Here is a 21,984-nt window from a genome sequence, read left to right as displayed (position 1 = left end):
GAAGTGTGTGCTCCCATCCCAGGTGACTGCCTAGGTGTCAGCCCCAGCTCCCAGGAGGCCTCCCTCCCGCACGTGTAGAACACCTCTGTATCCTCACGCCTCGGGCTTTTTGTAGGTCCTAATATGAATGAGCTCCTTGCACTCCGATGACTGGGCATACTTCTCCAAATGCCTATTTAATATACAATTAGAATCAGCAATAGTTGATTATTTAATTTCACTTGATGTCTTCAACCATTCTGGGTTTCTGTCCGGTCCCCCAAACTTAGCATAAGCAACCTCAGTGATGAAACAGGACCTACCTTGATTTCCTGTTTAATTTGTTCTACTCCATAAGACCTAGCAAGAACTAAATACATAGTGAATATTCAATGACATGATGGTTTGTCACGGTTACACTGACTTGTTAGGCTACAGAGCTGTATTGCTATTCCCTGATTACCCCGCAGCCCACAGAGCACACGCCCACCACTCTCAGCCACACTCTCCACAGGCGTGCCGTCATCTCTCGTGTTTATGAGATTCATGGGTTTTCTTTTCCCCTTGACCAAATAAATTGTCTCCTCTTTAAAATCACTGAAATTCATCCTGAACCTGTCATTCTACTCGTTCCACCAAATACAATTAGTGAGATATCAAATAATAGTTGTCACTGGAAAACCAAATGGGGAGAATATAAACAGGCAGGGGTGAGACACTAGATGCATTTGTTTAAATAAACTATCTTTAAGAGAAAAAAAAATTAGAATTCTACTAGACTTGCTTGTATTCTATGACTTAGTATGTTTTGATTTTTAAAAAATCACAAGTATAAACATGGGGCCATTTTCATGATGTTTTTCCTCTAAGATCCCCACTGGCTGCGTTCCAGCTGCAGCGATAAAGATAGTAGGTTTCATCCATGAAAAGCACAGATCGGCCAGGTGAGCCAAAGGGGAACGCAAGCTTTTGGTATTTTAGAACTTTGATATAGCAGGAAACTGGATTATTTATTATATCATGAAACCACTCGTTACTTTTTAATATTTTTGAGCACCAAATTTGGGGGACGTTAAAAAACAAGTCATGTAGCTCTAACATGTGACCCAGCTCCGAGATGGGACTCATTATCCTGCAGCTACTCAGGAGCCCTCTCCCAGGTGGTCCCCGACTCCAGAACACACACCGAGCAGTGACCCTGTCCTCCTCATGTGCAGGGGGCACCCTGGCCTTTCTGTGACATGGACATGGGGACCGTGACAAACACACATGAGAAATGTCTTTCCGAACGGAGACACTCCGGCACACATGCAAACACCTTCAGGCGTTCCGAAGGCACTCCCATCTGGAATGTAAGCCAGCCTTTAAAAAGCAACTGCGGACTACGGTTATCAAGACGTTTTCCTAAAGGAAACAAAATATAACATTTCAGCAAAGGGCGTTCGGCTAGATTACAGATAGAAGTTGGGAGGAAACCATAGTTGCGTTTTGTTTTTTCCTGGTAGAACCCGAGTGAGCCAAGTTAACAGCAGTGATGCGTAGAAAGAATCCCACATCTGGAAAACCTTCGCTCCATCTGTGGTAGGTTTCCAGCCTCTTGCTTGCTCTCTCCCTACCATTTCCCATGACTTCAGCCTACCTCCCTTTTGTTTTCTTTAGTGAGGTTTTTTAACCCTGAGGGGTTTGGGGGTTTTGCTTTGTTGTTACAAGGAAGAAGAGCAAGGGAAGGCTTCACAGTGTTTTGGGGATTCTCTAGCTCTACTTGTATCTCTCTAAGTGTGTACACAAGTGATATAAACAATGAAATATAAACAGCTGAGCAAATCCACGGAATTATGTTTTTAAAATACCTTAGGTAAACACAATAATTTTAATAGTTTCACGTATTTGTCATTAGCCAACCCAATCATTATCCAATCAACTAAAAAACAACATTTTAAAGCAGCAAAAGTAATTTCATGTGTAGACGTGACAGGGCGAGAAAAAGAGTGGAGGCCAGACAATGAGAACTTGAACATCCCACCACTCACTTTCAATAAGAAGATGTTTGTTTGAACCAGGTTCTTGTTTGATATATGAATTTCTCTACACCTCCTGTCCTCATATCCCAGGGGTAAACTTCATGCTGGAATAGCCCATCCAGTATTCTCAGCCACCCCCGTAACAGGAATCCCGATCTCGGTGAGACGGGGGTGTTTGGGAAACCAGAGTCAGCCACTGTCCGGGGTGACTTTGGACAGATGGATGGCAGCAGAATGGAATGCCTTAGGGAAAAGGCATTTTTAGTTTAACTTGCAATTCTGTAGTTCTAAAAAGAGCCCAAGTGACAGTGAAAAATTGCTGCCATACATTGCTGCAAACAGACATAAATGTTAATGATTCTTCAGTGAGGCCACAATCTTTAGCTCTCCCTCGGTGGAATATAGTATCCGTCCGCCAAGTTCATCTAAGTCCAGCCACATGTCAGCCCATCCAATTCTCTTCTTTAACCTTCCTCTTTCCTCCACTGGCAAGTTAGGGGTCAGTGAGAAAGGGGAAAGGACCTTGGAACAAGTGATGTTACTATGCGCGCTCCCTTTTCTGCCTCCCTGTGTAGTTGTCTCAGGATTCCCTTGTTCTAGACCTTGAGAGTGCTTCCAGCCTGCTGAGCAAGAAACGTGGTCTGAGCCACGTGGTAAGGATACAGGAGACTCTAGACGTTTAGCTGAGCGAGGTCATGTGAGCTGAGTGGTATAGTGAGGATCTGGGGGGGATGAAGGCCTTGAAACTCTGGGAAGGAAGATCTGAGATATTTCCAGGCAACAAAACGATGTCGGCAAAGCTTGGACACTGGGAACGCACGAGGCCCGGTGATGTAATGGTGCAGCATGGCCAGCTGGAGCACAGAGTTTGTGTTTGCAAGGAGAGAGGAGTGGGAAAATGGGAACGTTCCCGGCCTTGGAGAGGGATTACAATTTCTACTAGTAATAGTATCTTATTAAGTTAATCAGTGGTTATTACCCCAGCTGCAAAAATCTAGACATCTTTGGCTTTAACTTTTTATTTAGTAGTCATTGAAACAGAGACAGAAACAGGTTTATAATTTAAACACGCACTACAATACCAGAAACCCATTAGATAACTATCATCACTACTGATAAACGATTTTTAATATGTGTACTCATAGGAGATTTAGTGACAAAGTTAGGAAGAAATCAAAACATTTTCATATGCTGTTATTTTTGGTGAGGCACTTTTAAAACCCAAGTTCTCCTTTATTATAATTCAACCACTGGCCATAAAAATAAATAACAAGTGACACCATGAAGACCGAGAAGAGAGAACAGGAATTTAGAGAACTAAAGATAATCACTGCTTATAAACATTTCTAATTTTCTAACTTGAATTTAGCACAAATCATTCTCCTAAGAAATGCTATTTCTGAACATCAGCTACATAAGAACGTTTACCTTAGAATGAACATTTCATGATTATGACCAAATTTCCAGTTCTATTTCCTGCAACCAGCCATCCTTTTGTTTGTTTGTTTCTAATGTTGCAGTTTTCAATGTTCTTGTGTCATCGATGATCTGAAGTCTCGTGTGGGGTGCGAACCACTCACTGCACATGCGACCTCAGAGACAAAAATAGTCCCGCTTTATTTAAAGGGTTTTTTTTCAATTTCTAACAAGAGATATTAACAATACTATTGTGATTTACCACACAACTAAAAAATAGCAAGAAATATGCAAATACTAACAATTATTTAATTCAGGGGTTGACTAAAAACTTCACAAAACAGAAGTTTACCTTTTTCTCAGTTTAAGCACAAGGAAACGAAAGTACCAGTCACTGAAATACTAGAGCAATCCTCCTCTCTGGGTAGTTCACACCCCTACTTACAGCGGGGTTCCCTAAACTGTTCATGGTGTCCGATTTTCAATCTGGACACATCATTTTAAAATATTATGAAAACAGAGTACTGGAAAAATAAAGGTGGGCAGGGGAGCAACACAAACATGGTAAAATGGAAGCCAAAGTGTTTCATCATTAAATTCAACAGACGTACAATTACTCCATCAAACCACATATTCTAAGAATATTCTCAGTGCTTCCTCTTTATTTCTGTGTTCAGCTATGACCGTCCAACTAGATCCCGGCCAGCCATTGGCCACCGGTTGAACTGTCTCAGAGACCAAGGAACTCAAGCTGAGTAACGACGCGAGGGGACACTACAGTCAGAACTCCCAAGTCTGTCAGCTGATTTCTCAAAGAAACCTTGCAGGCAAGAAGGGGCTGGAAAGAAATATTCCAAGTCATGAAAGGCAAGGACCTACATCCAAGACTGCTCTATCCAGCAAAGCTATCATTTAGAATGGAAGGGCAGATAAAGTGCTTCCCAGATAAGGTCAAGTTAGAGGAGTTCATCATCACCAAGTCCTTATTATAGGAAATGTTAAAGGGACTTATCTAAGAAAAAGAAGATCAAAAATATGAACAGTAAAATGACAATAAACTCACAACTATCAACAACTGAACCTAAAAAAAAAAAGAAAAACTAACTAAGCAAACAGCTAGAACAGGGACAGAATCACAGAAATGGAGATCACATGGAGGGTTATCAGTGGGGAGAGGGAGGAGGTGAATGAGGGGAAAGGTAGAGGGAATAAGCATAATTGGTAGGTACAAAATAGACAGGGGGAGGTTAAGAACAGTATAGAGAATGGAGAAGCCAAAGAACTTGCATGTACAACCCATGGACATGAACTAAGGGGAGGGCATGCTGGTGGGGAGGGGTGCAGGATGGAGGGGAATAAAGGGCAGAGAAAAATGAGGCAACTGCTATAGCATAATCAATAAAATATATTAAAAAAAGAAAAAGAACTCTGAAGTCTCCAATTCAAGGTTAGGGAAGCAGCTTGAACTCCAGCGTTCTTTGGCCCCTGCCGTGTTTCTTAAATCTATTAATGAGGGTGTTCCCACATTTTTATAAAATGGAATTTGTCCCAAAGAAGCACTTGCTAAAAATCTTCACTGTCCTTCCCCCGTCAGCTTTCTTGCCTCGGGCAGGTGTGCGCTCGACCCGCCCGACAGATGCCCCCCCTTGGGGGGAGTTTGCAGGCTGTCACTGCCCCCCCCCCCCCCCCCCCCCCCCGCGTAAGTTTAATTTATGCAAACAAATGGTGGTGTTGCATCTCCCACAATTTATTTTTTGTCAAGGCTTTTGTTTTTAACTTTCTCCTCCTGACTTATCTTTCTTTATCTTTTCATATGCTAGTCAGAAGAGTAAGTGGGGTTTTTGGCTTGTTTAAGATATTTGAAAAGAGATTTTTGGCTTACTTTTTATCGGGAAGAGGCTGGGAAAACTGTGTGTTCTTTTGCTGCTAATGTTAGAAAAATGACTATTTGCTTAAATAAGCATTTTAAAGGCCCCATTAGGTGCCCTGAAGACAAATAATATGTCTTCCCATATAGTACATCATAATATATTGATGCAATCTAATAATAACCTATCACTACTGAGTTAAGCTGTTTTTATTGTTTTGGTTAATAACATGTCAATACTAATAATATGACATGAATTGATATTATTCATTATTCTACATAGAATGGATTTTTCATGATACCATTCAAATATATTTTATTATTGATAACATCTGAAGTGCCCGCTAATAAACTTCTCTCATATAATCTGTTGCAACAACACAGCACTGAGCCCGTCATTTCCATACGTACGTACTCTAAACCAGCGGTCATTCTCTAAGCAGCAGTTTCCTGCCCCTTCTCTGTGAAGACACACATCTGATTTCCTTTCTTTTTTAAGATTTTATTTATTTATTTTTACAGAGGGAAGGGAGGGAGAAAGAGAGAGACAGAGAGAAACATCAATGTGCTATTGCTGGGGGTCATGGCCTGCAACCCAGGCACATGCCCTGACCGGGAATCGAACCGGCAACACTTGGGTTCGCAGCCTGTGCTCAATCCACTGAGCTACGCCAGCCAGGGCATACATCTGAGTTTCAAAGATTCAGACTTCTGATGATTTGCTTGTCTCAGAGGATTTTCAGTAATATCCATATTTGAACCCTGAGCTCTATTTATGGATTTTATCGCTTCCATGTTTTCTGTGATATGTTTACTCATAGACTCCATTTATCTTTTTTCAATTGAATGGTTAATGTGTGTGTGTAAGGTATAGGGTAAGGGCTAAGTTTCATTTTTTTCTACATGGTTATCTGGCATCATTTGTTGAAAAAGATCATCCTACCAATTGACTTACTTTGGCAACTTTATCAAAAATCAGCTTGAGCGGGTACTGTGGACCTGTTTCTGGAGTCTTCCCTCTGTCCGTTGGTCTGTGCGTCTAGCCGTCAGGCAGTACTTTCCGTCTTGATCACTGTGCGTGTGTCTTGAAATCAGGGAGTGTAAATCCTGAGACATTGCTTTTCTTTTTCAAAGTCTTTCTGGTTAATTTAGATCCTTTGTATTTCCATACAAATTTTTAAATCAACTTGTCAGTTTAAAAAAAAAAAGGCCTACTTGAATTTCATCTGGTTGCATGTCAACTCTACAGATTAGTATGGAAAGAACTGACATCCTGACAACACGGAGTCTATAGTTGCATAAGCAGGTATACCTGTCTACTTAGGATCTTAACTTCCCCTGGCAATGTTTTATGGCGTTCAATGTACAAGTTTTGTACACATATTGTTAGCGCTAAGTATTTCATAGTTTTAATTATGTTGTAACTGGTACTTCCTTATTCTAATGATTAATTATTCATGGCAGTATATATAAATACAATTGACTTTTGTATGTTGACCTTGAAACCTGTAACCATGCTAAACTCAGTTTTTATTTCTACTTAATCTGACTAGAGATTAATCAATTTTATTGACCTGTGCATATAACCAGTTTCATGATTTCTGCTCTTGATTGTTTTCTTCCTTCTGCTGGAAGGTCCAGAGTAGTCATTATTCTGGGATAAATTTAGACCCACTACTGAGGCGTGGCTCCTCTGGGGGTCCCGCCCCATGCCCCGCATTGCATGAGGCTCTTCACGCTGGCTGGAGGGAGCAGGAACTAGCCCCAGCCCTGTGGGAGCTCCAGGAGCAGTCTGCCTGCTGACCTCCAAACTTCTTTCCCCGGCTTGAGGGACTTGCTTCTCACACCTGTGCAGATAGTAAGTATGTAAATATTTTGACTGATAAGTACGTATATAACACATCAGTCAAAAGCTTGGGAGACCCCTTAGCAGATCCTCAGAGCTCACTCTCCGGACTGCTCCCTCTTCCTTGGCACCTAACCTGCAAATTCTAGCTGCCTTAGTCTCCATCAGCTCTGCTCTGTCTCCTCAAGACTGCCAGGTTGTGTTTGGCTTTCCTCTCTCTGCTCTGCAGCCCAGAAACTACCCCAGAGCAGAACGATTTATATTTACCTTGGTTTCAGAGATCACAGTTCTGCATTACCTATTGGGCAATTCCCATAATACCTTGTTATGTGTGTGTGTGTATCAGGAAGATCCCTTCATGGACAAAAGCTGAGTTAACATGTAAAATAGCTTTTTACAAAAATGTGTGAGCCTATTGATACTGGTAATCTTTTGATTACCATATGATATGTATTAAAATATGGTAGAAAGGGTGTAATCAATAGGTTATATTAACACAGAAAAATAGTTGGGTTCCCATTTGGCCTGACTTTTAAACTACCCTTGACTGTATACGCTTCAGTCTCACCACTCAACCATTATCCATAATTGCTTTTGGTCATCACACCCATCTGCCTCTCTGGAGCTGAGTCAGCATCAATCCAGTCCGTTCCCTCTTTAGCAAGCTGCTACAGCGGAGTGCCGTAAACTGGGTGGCTTACAAACAACAGAAATGTATTCCTCACATTCTGGAGACTAGGAAACCCAAGGTCAAGGCACTGGCAGCAGATTCGGTGTCTCGTGAAGCCCCCTCCTGGTACAGACAGGGCCATCTTCTTCCTGTGTCCAAACTTGGCAGACAGGGCCAATTAGCTCTCTGGGGTCTCCTTTATAAGGGGACTAATCCCATTTGTGAGAGCTCCACCCCCAGGCCCTAACTACCTCCCAAAGGCCCTGCCTTCTAATACCATCACACTGGGGATTCGGTTTCAACAGACAAATTTGGGAGGAACGCAAACAGTCAGCCTGCAGCAGTTGGCTTTCTCACAGGTGTCTTTTCTCAGCCTCAGTGCAGAATGTTGTTTCAGGAAGCAGAGAGAGTAATGAGATTCAGCCGTGAAAAAGGAAATAAGGTACTGTTACATCAGTCAGGAAGCAAAGGAAGTCCTTCCTTCTCTTCTTCCTAATATTTATTTCTTATGCTCTTGCACAGCCTCCCAGCACACATTCATTCGACGGTACTGCTCTGCATCTACCTTGTTCTGAAAGACAGTGTGGTTTCGGTACATACCAGTAGTTGCAGAGAAAGTCTGAACTTCTTTCATGACTAACCCCTGTCAGTAAAACTTCCTGAGTGTCAAACCCCAACATATACAGTTATCATTATCTATAACATATCCATAGATTATTATACTTGTGGGCTTTGTACATTAGACAAGAACATACGTATTTTTTTAATATTTTATTTATTTTTAGAGAGAGTGGAAAAGAAGGAGAAAGAGAGGGGGAGAAATATCAGCCCTCAACCCAGGCATGTGCCCCGACTGGGAATCAAACCTGTGACCCTTTGGTTTGCAGGCCAGTGCTCAATGTACAGAGCCACACCAGCCAGGGTCAAAAATGTAAATATTTAAAGAACTATATGCATGGATATAGACATAGATTCTAAGGATTTCATTTTGCCTTCTAAGGGAAATCTCATCTGGCTCCCAGGCCACAGATGAAAGATTTAAAGAAAATCACAATTGTGGCTTATTGGTCCATCAGGCATCCATAGATATCTAACAAACAGTATTGACAACCTTCACCTAAGCCCCCTGGTTAAGAACATTTAACAGAGTTTATCATAAAGGAGATTCTCGACCAAATTCAATGGAATACTTAGGGTTCCAGATGTAGAAACAGATAAAGAAGTAAAATTTCTACTTGTATTAGGACAGTGTGCTAAAGATGGTCATATTAAGTAAATATTTCAAAATCAAAATAGTCATCTGCAACACACACCCTACAGGCTAGGGGTTATTTATGGGAGCACCCGGAAAATACACATTCCTCAGAGTTGCAGAGGCTTCATACTGTGAGTTCTCTTTGTCACGGGCTTCTGGATACCCGCACACTGGAGAACTCTGTTCTTGTGGCCTTACCACCCCTTACGCAGACGTGTTATGCCGGTGTAGGCACTGCCATTCACTAAGCGTGATGTGCTAATGCAGGGCCGGATTGCTCATAGGGCTCAGCCAAATAGGATCTAAATAATTTCCTTTCCGTGCTAAAGACCCAGATCCAAGCATGGCAGTGACTCAATAAACTCTCCATTTCCCATCATTGTTCCCATTATTTTGATAGAAACTCTCAGCCGTTTGGGTAGTCCTAATTGCTCTAAAGAAGGCTTAAATGAGTGCATCAGCAAGTGGAGTGGCCCTAAGACCACTCTTATGCTACACAGACATGGACAGTGAGGTGTCCCTAACACTAGATCCAAGCAAATGGGACCTCGAAACACTATGGCATTAACATTTTTGTTTGCAGTAAGGAGACAAAATTTATAACTTAGACAAAACTAGATAAAATTTAAAATGCACTGCCAAGTATTTTTCTTAGACGGAAAATATTAGGGACATACTGGAGCCAGAATCTCTAGCTGACTATTCAAGAATCTCTGCTCTCCAGGGATCTGGGAGAGTTTGCAAAGCTCTCCCAGGTCAGAGAGCAGCCCCACCAATGGCTAAAACGAGCTCTTTATCATCAAAAATAAGGAAGTGAGAAGCTGTCAAAGCATTATGTGGCTATTCTCATTTTGTCTTATAATTCCCAGTGGGATCTTGAGAGAAACCAGCAAACTTCTCATATTCCCCCTTTCCCCATCTGCCAAGTTGAGACAACACTAATTATCACAGACTGCCCTCACCTCTCACAGTTTCAAAAGACTTGGCTTATTTAAAAGTTGCAGAAATACAACTTGAGAATTTATTCTATAAACAGTGGATTCGACAGAGCAATTTTTCTGTGTGGAATATTTCTAATGGCCAATAAATACAGAAAGCAAGCAAAAAAAAGAATCATTTAAAATCGACTATGTATTAAAGTGTTTTTTATACCATCCCCATGATATGTGGCTGAAATTCATCCATAATGAGCTGAAATACCCTTGCAATGAAATTTGGACTTAACGAGTTTTCAAAAATTAAGGCCAAGTTGCTAGCCCTGTGTCGGACTCTGCTAAAATCATCAATTAAAGCTCTTTCTGCTGAATAATATTTAGCTGTGCTCCTCCTCTCCCCAATAGTCTGCCAATAAACATTACATTTATGTTGGTACATTTCCTTTAAAAAAAAACATAAAACCTGTTAGATACACTAGGTCTATGGATCAACCTACCAGTGAAACCTGTTTTAAAATAAGTAGATTTTTCCAATACCTGCTGAAATGAGTTACAAAGAATAATAAGTATTGTCCTGGAAAAGAAGGAGGGTCATTTTGGAACGCTTTGGAGACCAAACCTTGGTGCCTGTCATTAAAATATATGTTGCCTACACCTTGGTTCTCTTGGCTCATTGCCCTTTGAATTCCATAGCTGGGACCGCCCCCAAACCCATCTGAGACCCAGGCTTCTTCCACATCATGGGCCCAATGGATGATTTTATTTGACTAAGATTAAGGAGTTTGGGCCCATAGCTTAGTATGAACTGAGCCTAGATTACACTAATAGTGAGTCATTTTCATCAATATCATTAATTTATGCCCAAAGACATTGAAGACTTAATGAGCTCAAGATGCAGACAGCTCTGGTTGTGAATCCTGGATCTGCCATTTACCATGTGACCTTTCTCAAGTTTCTTCTCCCTAAGCTTCAGTTTCCTAATCCCTGAAGAGGAGCTATAGCACCTATACTGGTTTACCCCTATGTACAGGTCTATAAACAGTGCTAGTAGAGTTTGTGGTGTGTTGTAGGTACTCAGTAAATGTTATTTTCCCTTTCTTTCTCCTCTTTCCTTTCATGTTTAGGTATAGCAAAGCTTTGTGCCATTATAGTCAGTCATTATTCATGACTCACACAGCCAGCTATTGACATTTCTGCTGGGGATGATATTGTCGCAGGACTAGATTAGACATTTAGGTGAGGTTAGTGACTGGGAAGAGTTAGGAATCCAGGCTATGTTTTTTCCCTCCTGTGTATGCCCAGTAACACTTTGCACATGCTTCGATCATGGAACTTATTACATTATTTTGACATTACTTGTGGTCAGTGTGGTTTCTCCTGTCCAAAGGCTGAGTTGCTATCTTCTTTATCCTCCGTGTCCCCGTGCAGGGCACAGCGCGCGGTTCAGTACTTGCATGGTGTGTACTTCCTGCTGTTCTTCTGCAAAAGGGGGTCCACATCCACCTGTTCTGTCCGGCCTGACCAGAAAATGCGCCAACCAGCTTCCAGGCACTCAGATTTCTTTACAGGGGAAACACACACACGCACATTCCATTTAAAATGGAACGTGGTGTTAGGTGATTATTAATGGGAAATTTTCCCTGGGGATTGGCTGTCACAGGCACCGAGGTCTATATAACCCAGCAGTGGGTGCTCAGTGCCCACTGATCTACGCACAGCCCAGCAGTACGGCAAAGGAGTAGATGTCTGCCAAGAACCACAGTCTCAGGGTTACTCCTGAGCTTTAACAATTTGGAAACAATACAATTTAGGACTCATGGTTTACTAACAAGCAGTAGTACCAGTATTACTTGTAACTTGCGAGCACCTTCTTACTATTTTAATTATCAGTCTTTGCATGATTAAGTTGTCAAAGTTGATGGGAAAGAGGATGCATGCTATAGAAATTTGGAAACTCCAGAGATCATTGTGGGTTGAAACTACTTGTATGAGTATAAATAATTGTGATAATGATTAGAATGTGTTTGGTATCTGGCAATTTACCAAGTGATTTTACAGCATTATTTAATTTCATAAAGGTTATGAACCAGTCCTTAGATATTTCATGCCAAAACTTGAAAGTTACAAGATGGGATTTAAGGAACAGCAAAAAAAAAAAAAAGGTTAAAAATGCATTAAAAAGCAGAAAATCAGCCAAATTCATTGGCAGAGAAATAGATTTATTTGGCATTTTAGAAACGACATATCTTGCAAAAGAAGCAGTTGGCTCATATTTTGACTTCGCAGTGTTGGCACTTTTTTATTGTTTGGGGGAGAATTTTGATGTGCAATTATAATGATGACGTCTGCTTACTTGGAACTGAAAGATTCACAGAACCGGGAGATATCTGAACCTTATTTAGAGGCAAAACCCAGAATTATTTGATTAAACCACTGACCGTGAGTAGAAGTCTAGTCAGAGGGGAAATATGAGGAGCTGATTAGTAGTTCGTTTCGAGCTCGGGTACCCATTTCCTAGAGAGACTCCGGACTGGTCAGCAGGGTGCTCATGGCCGCCACACAGCTTCATTCCCACGCCCACGAGTGAAAGGTTGAACTCCCTGCCTCTTAAACATCCTACTCTAAAACCACGAGTTAACAAAACACAAATGAGGTAATCAAATGCGACCATGAATGAGAATTAACCATGAATGAGAATTAACCTTGAAAGTAGGGTGGCACCCTACCTGCCACCCTTCCTCAGCCTCTACCACTTTTTTACTTTCCACCCTGCCTTTCCTTCAAAGCGCAAGGTTACGTGTTTTGCCAGGGAAGGAGAGATGTTATAGATGTTATTGAATAGACGAACAGCCAAGCAGGGACCTGGTCGAGTGATTGGATTACACAGGAAGCTAGAATCATCTCGATAGCCACGAAGGCAGCTCCAGAGCTGCGCGAGTGTGTCGTTGGCTCATTTGTAAGCCTTTCCAGATGTGGCAGGCGCGCAAGCTTGCGCTTGGCGGCTGTCCAGGAGGCCGCCTGCAGTCGGCGCACTCCGGGCCGCAGTGCGAGCCGCAATGCCGGGCTCTTGACGGCGCAGGGCTCGCTGGCGGCTCGGCCCGGACCCCGTCCCCGTGCCGGTCCTCGTCCGTGTCCCCCGGCCCGGCGCGCACGCAGCCCCGCCGCCTGGCAGAGCCGCAGCCGGCAGCCGTGGCAGGACGTCTGTAGCAGGAGGAGCTGAGCAGAATGGTGGTGGCGCCGGGGCTGCACTGAAGTCCTCTGCGGGGATGGGGGACCCTGAGGCCCACGTGATGGCGCGGCCCCAGCGAGCCCCTCTCCGGAGGTCCTTTAGCGACCACATCCGAGACTCCACGGCCCGGGCCCTGGACGTTATTTGGAAAAACACCAGAGACAGAAGGCTGGCAGGTGAGGGGCGAAGGGGGAGGGGAGGATGGGAGCTATTAAAAGGAAAACAATTAAATACACAGACACAGTTATTAACTTGAATAATTTATGATCTCGTCAGCTGGGTAAAGTTCATCACTGTCACGGCGTTGATTTCAATCTCGCTTCCCCTGATATTTATTTAAGGCTTCTGGTGTCTTTTGATTTGCGTTTTTCTCCCCCTCTGATGCCTCTGTCTGATTATTTCTAGATAAGGTTTTATGAGAGATGTTTGTGTTTTTTTTTAACCTTGAAAACAAAAGCAAGGTCGTTTTGCCTATCAGGAAATCAGTGGTGATGACCAGCCAGAAGCAGAAGCACGGGACTCTGGGGACCAGGGAGGGCCAGCTGCGGAGGTGGCCTGTCCCAGGTGGCCGGGCATGGGTGCAGCAGAGGGGCCTGGAAGGGCTGTGTCGGCAGAGTAATCTGCGCTGCCCAGTCAGAGCGCTGGAATTTCCTCTGGCAGCCTGGAGCTGCGCTGAGTTCCAAGAGGGTGTCAGGTATGCTAGAGGCAGGCATTGGAAATATAATAAAACATAACCACAGTGGTGCAGTTCAAACGTTCTGGGGCTCATGTGACAGCAACCAAATGGCAGACTGTGTTTGAAGGGGTTCACTGAGGAAACAGGAACTTCTGCCTGGTTCTGGTGTTAGGAATTTTCATAACTGGATGCTGCATAGCATCTCAGGCAAACAAACAGAAACTCCAACTCCCAGAAAGGTCTCCCAGTAGTGTTGAACGGCTCTTTCTCGTTTGCATTCTAAGTCTGTGTGCCGGTGTCGTGTGCATGGATGGGTCAAAGATTTTGTTTTCCTACCCCTCTTGGTTAATCCAGTTGTTTTCCATATACTGAAGCTCTGCATTGTTAAAAATATTGGAAGTGGCCTTCAAGTGTCAATCCGGAGTTCCGTGCCGTGTGTTCTTGATAAAAGGTCGTTTGACTTTCACACCATTGTCCTGACACAACTTGGAAAGGGGAAACTTAAGGTTTGTGATTATGAAGCAGATTATGGAGAAGCCTGTACTTAGGCTGTAAATTTTCCCGAAAGCTCATGAAAGTCTTTTGGTTCAACTAAACAATATTGCCCAGGACTGGGAGACACTATAGGAAGTAATGTTGTTTTGCCATAGGTAGGGGGAATAGAGCAAAATATTCTCAATTTAACCATTTTAGGAGGACTTTACAGTAAAATGTGCTACCTTAAAGCAATCCAACTTGCCAATAAAGTGGGCCATTTTAAGGTGTGTTATCTACGGCTAACAGTTTGTAATTGGCTAGAGGAAGTTTAAGAAATAAGATTTGGGAGTATAAAGTCCACAACTATAATTGTTTGACCTTTAAAAATATAAGGTGATTGCTTTATTGTTGTCTTTTTTGACAAATTCATTGTCACAACTGGAAAGATTCCACACATAGTGTCTTGTAAAAATAACACAAAAATATCTTAATGTGGTATGGCGTTTTATTTTAAAAGTAAGACTAACCCAAACATTCCTGCGTCCCAGATTTCCCCATATATTTTCATAAATGAAGAGCCTTTGACAGCTGTTGACTTCTTAGAATCAGGATATGACCCCTGGCAAGTTGCCATCTCTGTCTTATCCTTTGTTATATACTTACGGTCTATATGGAGTCAAAATACAGCATCAAATTAAAAACACTTTATATGTGAAGAAAAATCACACATTTCCACAGCTCTAATAGCAAATAGGATTTTTGCTGCTCCAGGTTCACTGAAGGAAGAAATTCTTTATATTGCCCAGTTTTTCTAAGATGAGTATGACCTCTCAGGTACTTCCCACAGTAGAGAATCCAGGTCCTGTACCGGCCAACAAAGGGCTTTGGCTGCCACTGACTTGGATTCCTGAGGACTCAGACCCTTTTTGCATCCTCCCCTGGGCTTGGCACGTGACTCATAGCACAGTCAGTGCTTGTCAAATGGGGACCGATGTGGTTCACATCCAGGCCTCAAGAGCACCTATTTCTGCCCTTTCCCTCACACTTCTCCCCTGCACCCAACCCTCCTACTGACCAAAGGCTAAATAATAGCTGTCAATTATCCACAGAAAGTCACTTCTCTAAACACCAGGTGCAATCACTATTATATATCAAACTACTTCGCAGCGTGGAGGGCAAGAGAAAGTCCAAACCTCCCGCTTCACTTTTTGTTTTGAAATTAATCCGGTGAAAGTTACAAAGTGTTCTGCAGCCTGGACAGGAAAATATTTCTGTAAATAATACCAAACACATTATTTCTATGATGATCATTACCTTAATGAATTATGTCTTTTATCTAGTTCCCCAAACATTAATCTAAGATTTTGGCTTCTTTTTAAAATTATTTTTATTGAATTTATTGGGGTGACATTGGTTCACAAAGCCATACAGGTTTGACGTGTGCAACTCAATCAAGCATCATCTACTCACTGCATCGTGTGCCTGTCACCCCCAGCAAAGCTTCTTTCCGTCCCCATTCCCCCCTTTGCCCACCTCCACCTACCCTTACCCCCCATCACCCTGTCGTCTGTGGCTGTGTATTTTATGTAAGTGTGTGTGTGCTTTTTTCAGTTTCGTCCACAGATTTAATCTGACCAAAGTGCTTGGCCCGGAGACAGTTTTAACTTTCCCTGTTAGGATATTTTCTCTGTAGTCAATCTCAGCCTCTCTCTCTCTCTCTCTCTCTCTCTCTCTCTCTCTCTCTGTCTCTCACTCATGCACACATGCACACACACACACATTCTACAAAACTTAAGAGTTCCTAGTGTTGCCTCAAGTGATGTCATGTACAAAAACCACCCTTTATCTCTCCTTACCTTGAACTCCCTTACATTAAAAAATAGGAATTTTGTCTGTTACGTTTAGGGACCCACAGCCTTACATAAACAAAACACAGCAGTGCTGCTAGAACAAGGCCTTCGGGTTGTAGGAGTGACAGAACAGACTTTTAATTGCACGCACCTTTATGTGCAGGGCAGTTGTCTCTCTCCGCCCAGCGACACAACCCGCAGGGGCTCCCTCGCTCCTGCTCTCTCTGCAACTGTTGGTGCCAACCCCACAGGGACGCGGCCTCCTTTCCTAAGAGCGGAGTTGAGTTCTCAGGGGATTGGAACTCTGAAGTTAACGGTGGGTGACAGATGGGGTCGACAGCCCTTCTCTGTCTTACACTTCCTCTGTGTCCTCCCCACCCGTCAACTGCTGCCGCCTCCCCTTGAGTACAAGGACATCTTGGCATCACGGTGCATGCATTCCTGAAAACCTCTTGCCCCTTCAGCCTTTCCTATAGGGTCATGGAGGGGTTCTTAGCCTTTTCTGTGTTAATTGATCTCTTTTGCATTCTGGTGGAGCCAGTGGGTCATTGCTCAGAATAATATTTTTAATGTATAAATAAAATACACAAAAATTATAGAGGAAACCTATAATAATGAAAATAGTTATCAAGGTGTTCAAAACACAAGCTGTAATTTCGTAATATAACATGAGGGAACTATCTAATAGACCACTGTTTGAAATGTGAGGAAGTTAATATAAATTAAGTATTTTATAAAGATCCCAGCGTGCAGATTGCTGCTCCTTAGCTAGGGGAAGAGCGCTGAGCTGTACATTAGTCTTTGGCTCACTTCTTGTCACCAACCAATGCAGATGGGGAGTACTGAGGACCAGCATCCGCACCTAGGTCGCCAACCTGCAAACCTTCAGCTCTATGGTTGGGTGGCAGACTGGGGCCAGCGATGTCCCAGGAGCACCTGTGATCGGGGCAGGTTTGATAACGACCATGACTGTGCAGCAGGGATGTGTGTAAGAAACATTCTGTGATTTCTGCAACAACTTCCAATGAACGGAAAAGTCTGGCTCGTCTGGGTAACAGAGTCCCAGGGACAGCTAATACCATGGTGTGGGGGGAGGGGGAGCAGCTTGTCCACCTTCATCATTGGGAGAAATGTGGTTTCAGTTAAAATTTAGTGAAATGAGAAATGAAAGTTTTCCTCATCCAAATTCATGCACACCCTGAATTCTATCCAGAGACCCTAGATGAAGAATCCCTGCTTAATACTTCCTGTGACTTCCAAATACTTGTAACCAAACATCTCAGAGACTGAGATACTGGGCTGTCATACGTGAGATGGCTGGAATTTTTGATGTATATTTGACCAAGCTCCACCGATGCCTTTGGGCCGATGCACCAACAACACTGCCTCCAAGGAAAAATAAAAGAAACTAAAATCCAGACGAGAAAGAGACAGAGACTGAAAGTAAGGCAAAGCCCAGACTACACATGTCCCGTGGCTGCCATCAATTTGGAACGTGCAATGAATAAATAAACTAAAAAAGGAATATAAATATTAGTCTTTATTTAATATCTAATAAGGTGAGGACAACTTATATAGTATAAAACACACTGATTTAAAAAAAACTCTTCAAGCTGTTCTTTCAAGTAAGGAAACATGATGCATAAGGGAAAAACCTAAACATCCCAGCTTGTTATAAGACATGTGGGACGACTTCTGTAGCTAAACTTTTAAGACAAGGGAGAAAAACTGAGTTGCCTGCAAAGAAGGTGGAAAAATTTGGACGAATCTCAATCCAGACGAGAATCAATAGACCTACAAGTTCTTCAAGTCTCTGCATCAGGTAGGATCCCCCTGGGATATTTTGTTCAGCGTCTTCTGTCTTTTGGGAAACAGACATTTACGTTTCAGCTGACCGCGTCTCCAGTTCACTAGCGAGAGGAAAACTTGACGTGTGCTATGGTGCATTGGCTCTCGGCTCCGTGGGGCATCAGGAATTCTGGCCCACGGCCCACGGCAGGCAACCACAAACACTGACTCCTGTGAACTGTTTTCTGCTCGTTGGTTCACAGGGCAAAGCAAGTAAGGGCATATGTAATGCTTTTTAATCAAGGGTGATGCATGCCTGAAAATATGCAGGCTCCTCCAGTAAACAAAGGCTTCCCTAGACATGTGCAACTCTCTGCACCCTTTTAAAAGGTCTGAGAGACAGCCGCTAATGACGCTTCATGAGACACACATACCTGGGGGTGGTAGACATGAGCATGTATCTGTTAAATTGGATGCCACTATTTCCAATAAAAGAGGGGCATGTGGATGTCGAGGCCGACTTGGAGGAGAGAAAACAGTGGCTAAGAACGCTGGCTGTGATGTCAGAAGCCCGGGTTTGAGTCCTGGCTCCTGCACTGGTAACTCTGGACAAGTCCGTCTATTCCTCGCCCATATAAAGAGGATGATAATAGTACTCAGTCACAGGGTTGTTCTCAGGACTGAATGAGCAACCGTGCAGAGTGTATAGGAGAGCCCGTGGCATATAACAAGCATGTCACCAGTTTGGATTTTATACCCTCCCTTCCCTGTCCCTCCTGCTCAGCTCCGCTGGAAGCTTCAACTTCTTAGCACGACACTACTATCATTTGGAGTTTTTTTTGGCAAAACTAGTTCAACCAGTCCAAAATGTAGGAAAGAAAGGTTAAAATGTTAATGGTACACGGAATTTATTCCTGCACATCTGGAGAAAAGAGAAGACGGCTCTCGTGGAGGGGACGTTCATGCAGACCTTGAGCTCCGAAGCGAAGAGACCTGAGAACGACGGGTTCGGCACATCCATGAAGGAGTCAGTCCCGGCGTATGGGTTTGTCGGGCCAGATCTACACCATCTGAAAGTCTTCCCAAGCGAGTTGGAACCTGCTTTGAAAATTGCTGTGTAGATGGAGCCAAACATGGGAAAGAGCAGCAGCAGCAGCAGCAGCAGCAGCAGCAGCGAGCTGGGGTGGCAAGCACGTGGCCCGGCTCTGGTATGGGAAAAAGTATGTTAAATGTCAAGGTTGCGCTTGAAAGGGATATTTTTCACGGCTCTCCTGGAGCGAGACTTGTATCACTTTCTTCATGTGAAGCATTCTGTACAAGCTGTCTGCATATTATGCCAAAGGTTATTATACACAAATAATGAGATGTGTCCAAAGTCATAGGTGTGGTAAGACGGGTATGTTAATTAGTCACAAGTCTGCTAAAGGATCTGAAGCCAAAGCTGGATTTAAAAGAACATTCCTGGAAGTTCTCTATTCCAGAGGAATTATTAAGGCATAGATGCGAGTTAACCTTGTCTTTGTCTGTGTTTTCCAATTCCCCATTCTAGCTCCTTTTAATAATCATTTGTCATTCTTTTTTTCTTCACTGAGGTGTAATTGACATACAACATTATATTAGTTTCAAGTATTCAACATAATGATTTGGTATCTGTATATATTGCAAAATGATCGCCACAATAAATGTAGTTAACGTCTGCCACCACACGTTCGTTACAAAATTATTTTCCTTGTAATGAGAACTTTTAAGATTTACTGTTTTAGCAACTTTCAAACACGTGACACAGGATTATCAGCCACAGTCACCAGGCTGCACATTACATCCCCATCCCTTTTCACTTTATAACTGGGAGTGTGTAGCTCCCTTCCCCCCGCCCCTTGGCCCCTGCCCCCACCACCAATCTGTTCTCCGTATCTGTGAGCCGGGTCCTGTTTGGCTCTGCTTTGTTTTTTAGAGTCCACCTGTGAGGGAGATCATATGACACTTGTCTTTCTCTGTCTGACTTACGTCACTTAGCGTAATGGCATCAGGGTCCACCCATGTTTCCTCAAATGAAACAATTTCATTCTTTATTTATGGCTGAATAATATTCCATTGTATGTATCTGCCACCTTTTCTCTAGCTATTCCCCTGTCCAGGGACATTTAGGTTGTTTCCATATATTGGCCATTTTAAATGATGCTGCAGTGAACACAGGGGTGCACATATCTTTTGAATCTGTGCCTTTATTTTATTTTTTTAATAAATGCCCAGAAGTGGAATTGCTGGATCATCTGGTAGTTCCAGTGCTAATTTTCTGAGGAACTGCTGTACTCTTTTCCATAGTGGCTGCACCAGTCTGCATTCCCACCAACAGTGCACACGGGTTCCCTTTTCTTCATCTCCTCACCAACACTTGTTATTGCTGTCTTCTTTATAATAGCCACTCTGACACCAGGGGTGTCAAACTGATTTTTACCGGGGGCCCCATCAGCCTCGTGGTTGCCTTCAAAGGGCCGAAATAATTTTAGGACTGTACAAATGTAACTACTCCTTAGTTGTAATTCCATGCGGCCCTTTGAAGGCAACCACAAGGCTGGTGGGGCCCCCAGTGAAAATGAGTTTGACACCCCTGCTCTGACAGATGTGAGGTGATACCTGATTGTGGTTTTGATTTACGTTTCCTTGGAAATTAGTGACGGTGAGCATCCTTTCACGTACCTGTTGGCCATCTGTATGTCTCCTATCATCTGTGATTCCTGAAGGGCAAGGCTGTACCCGCTGGGGGGCACGTGCCGGCGTGGTCCAAGTGTGTGCGCTGATGAGCATGCACGGACCCTTTGATGCGCTTCCCCCGTAGTTTGTGAGTCAGCGCTGATATTTTGAAGCATTTGCTGGGAACTATTGGTAAAGACTTAACGAATGTTAACCAAAGAACAAAGTTATCTCTGCCCCAATAATCAAATACGTGACCGTAGTGCTACCGCGGGTCTTCTCAGGCTCAGCCAAAGACCAGGCACGTCATGTACACTTAAAAAATGTTGATAATATGGCACCTAGCAGTAAGTGGCACCTACTGGCACCTACCTGGATCTGGCACCTAGCAGTAGGTGGCTGCTGTCATTCAGACGTAGTCTTTATGACAAATAATATGATAACGATAATTATGTTGTCACTCGAGCGCCTACCAATTGCCAGAACCTATGCTGAGAGCTCCAAAGGCATTTCCCATTTAATCATCAAAATAATCTTCAGAGGCATGTCCTGCTATTGCTATGCCTCTTTAAGGGAGGGACTTTCCTGGTAACAAACGCCTTGAAAATCTGCTAGGTGAGCGTCCGTGGACAAAACTCAGACACATCCACATCTGTCGCTCACCGTCGGCTGATCTCACAGATGCATATGGAGGACGTCTTGTATGCACCGTCGGCTGATCTCACAGATACGTATGGAGGACGTCTTGTATGCAAAGCACGGTGCTAGGCCCTGAATGGCAGACACAACAGACACGTTTCTTGCCCACCGGCCATAAATATGACACCTAAATTCCACCTTTAAACTCAAGAGGGGGCCAGCATAGGTAAAGTAAACGCTGTTTCATTAAGGAAGATACGACACGGTGTCTCCCGGACATGAAGGCGTATGTGAAACTCATCACTGATTTGTCCTTTAAACCTGTAATCCTCAGGGGGATGGGGGAAGACACACCAACAAGCGGTAATGTCAGAAAGAGCAGATGTAGCTTTTAAAATATGTTCCATCAGTAGATTGTCTTCATAGTAAAAGTGCACCTTACAGAATGCTGGAGAGAGAATGGAAGCACAGGCAGGTGGGAGGGAGGGGACGTGAGTATAAAGGTTGAGAAACACCAGTTCAGACTGCTGCGCAGGTCCCAGTAGGCCAGCTCCCATCCCGAGCAGCGTAACCTGTGAGCATAGAGCTCCGCGTGTCAGAGTGCCTCTGAGACCGAGGGAGGTCCTCCCTGCATAGAAAGGT

The 21,984-nt window shown here is 43.4% G+C and overlaps 1 protein-coding gene and 1 long non-coding RNA gene across 4 annotated transcripts in view; one reads left to right on the top strand and one right to left on the bottom strand.

The window, feature by feature from the left end:
- DLC1 (DLC1 Rho GTPase activating protein) overlaps nt 1–21,984 on the top strand; it is a 338,602-nt gene that overhangs the window by 167,206 nt on the left and 149,412 nt on the right. Inside the window, exon 1 of one of the 3 annotated variants that reach the window (XM_028526376.2) lies at nt 12,932–13,394. The exons of the other annotated variants lie outside the window; for them this stretch is intronic. Coding sequence (XP_028382177.1) covers nt 13,256–13,394 — 139 coding nt within the window. The 5' untranslated portion in view covers nt 12,932–13,255. Of the gene's footprint in view, nt 1–12,931; nt 13,395–21,984 lie in introns of those variants that run through there. 3 annotated transcript variants of the gene reach the window in all.
- On the bottom strand, nt 550–21,377 carry LOC118497445. The gene is made up of 3 exons (XR_004899972.1): nt 21,076–21,377; nt 14,599–14,609; nt 550–560 (listed from the first exon to the last, which is right to left on the bottom strand). It is a non-coding gene; the product is annotated as an uncharacterized LOC118497445 (long non-coding RNA).

The sequence above is a fragment of the Phyllostomus discolor genome, chromosome 11, assembly GCF_004126475.2.
Source record: "Phyllostomus discolor isolate MPI-MPIP mPhyDis1 chromosome 11, mPhyDis1.pri.v3, whole genome shotgun sequence".
Lineage (NCBI taxonomy): Eukaryota > Metazoa > Chordata > Mammalia > Chiroptera > Phyllostomidae > Phyllostomus > Phyllostomus discolor.
Note: the sequence above shows the minus strand (reverse complement) of the source record. Positions and strands in the feature narration are given on the sequence as shown.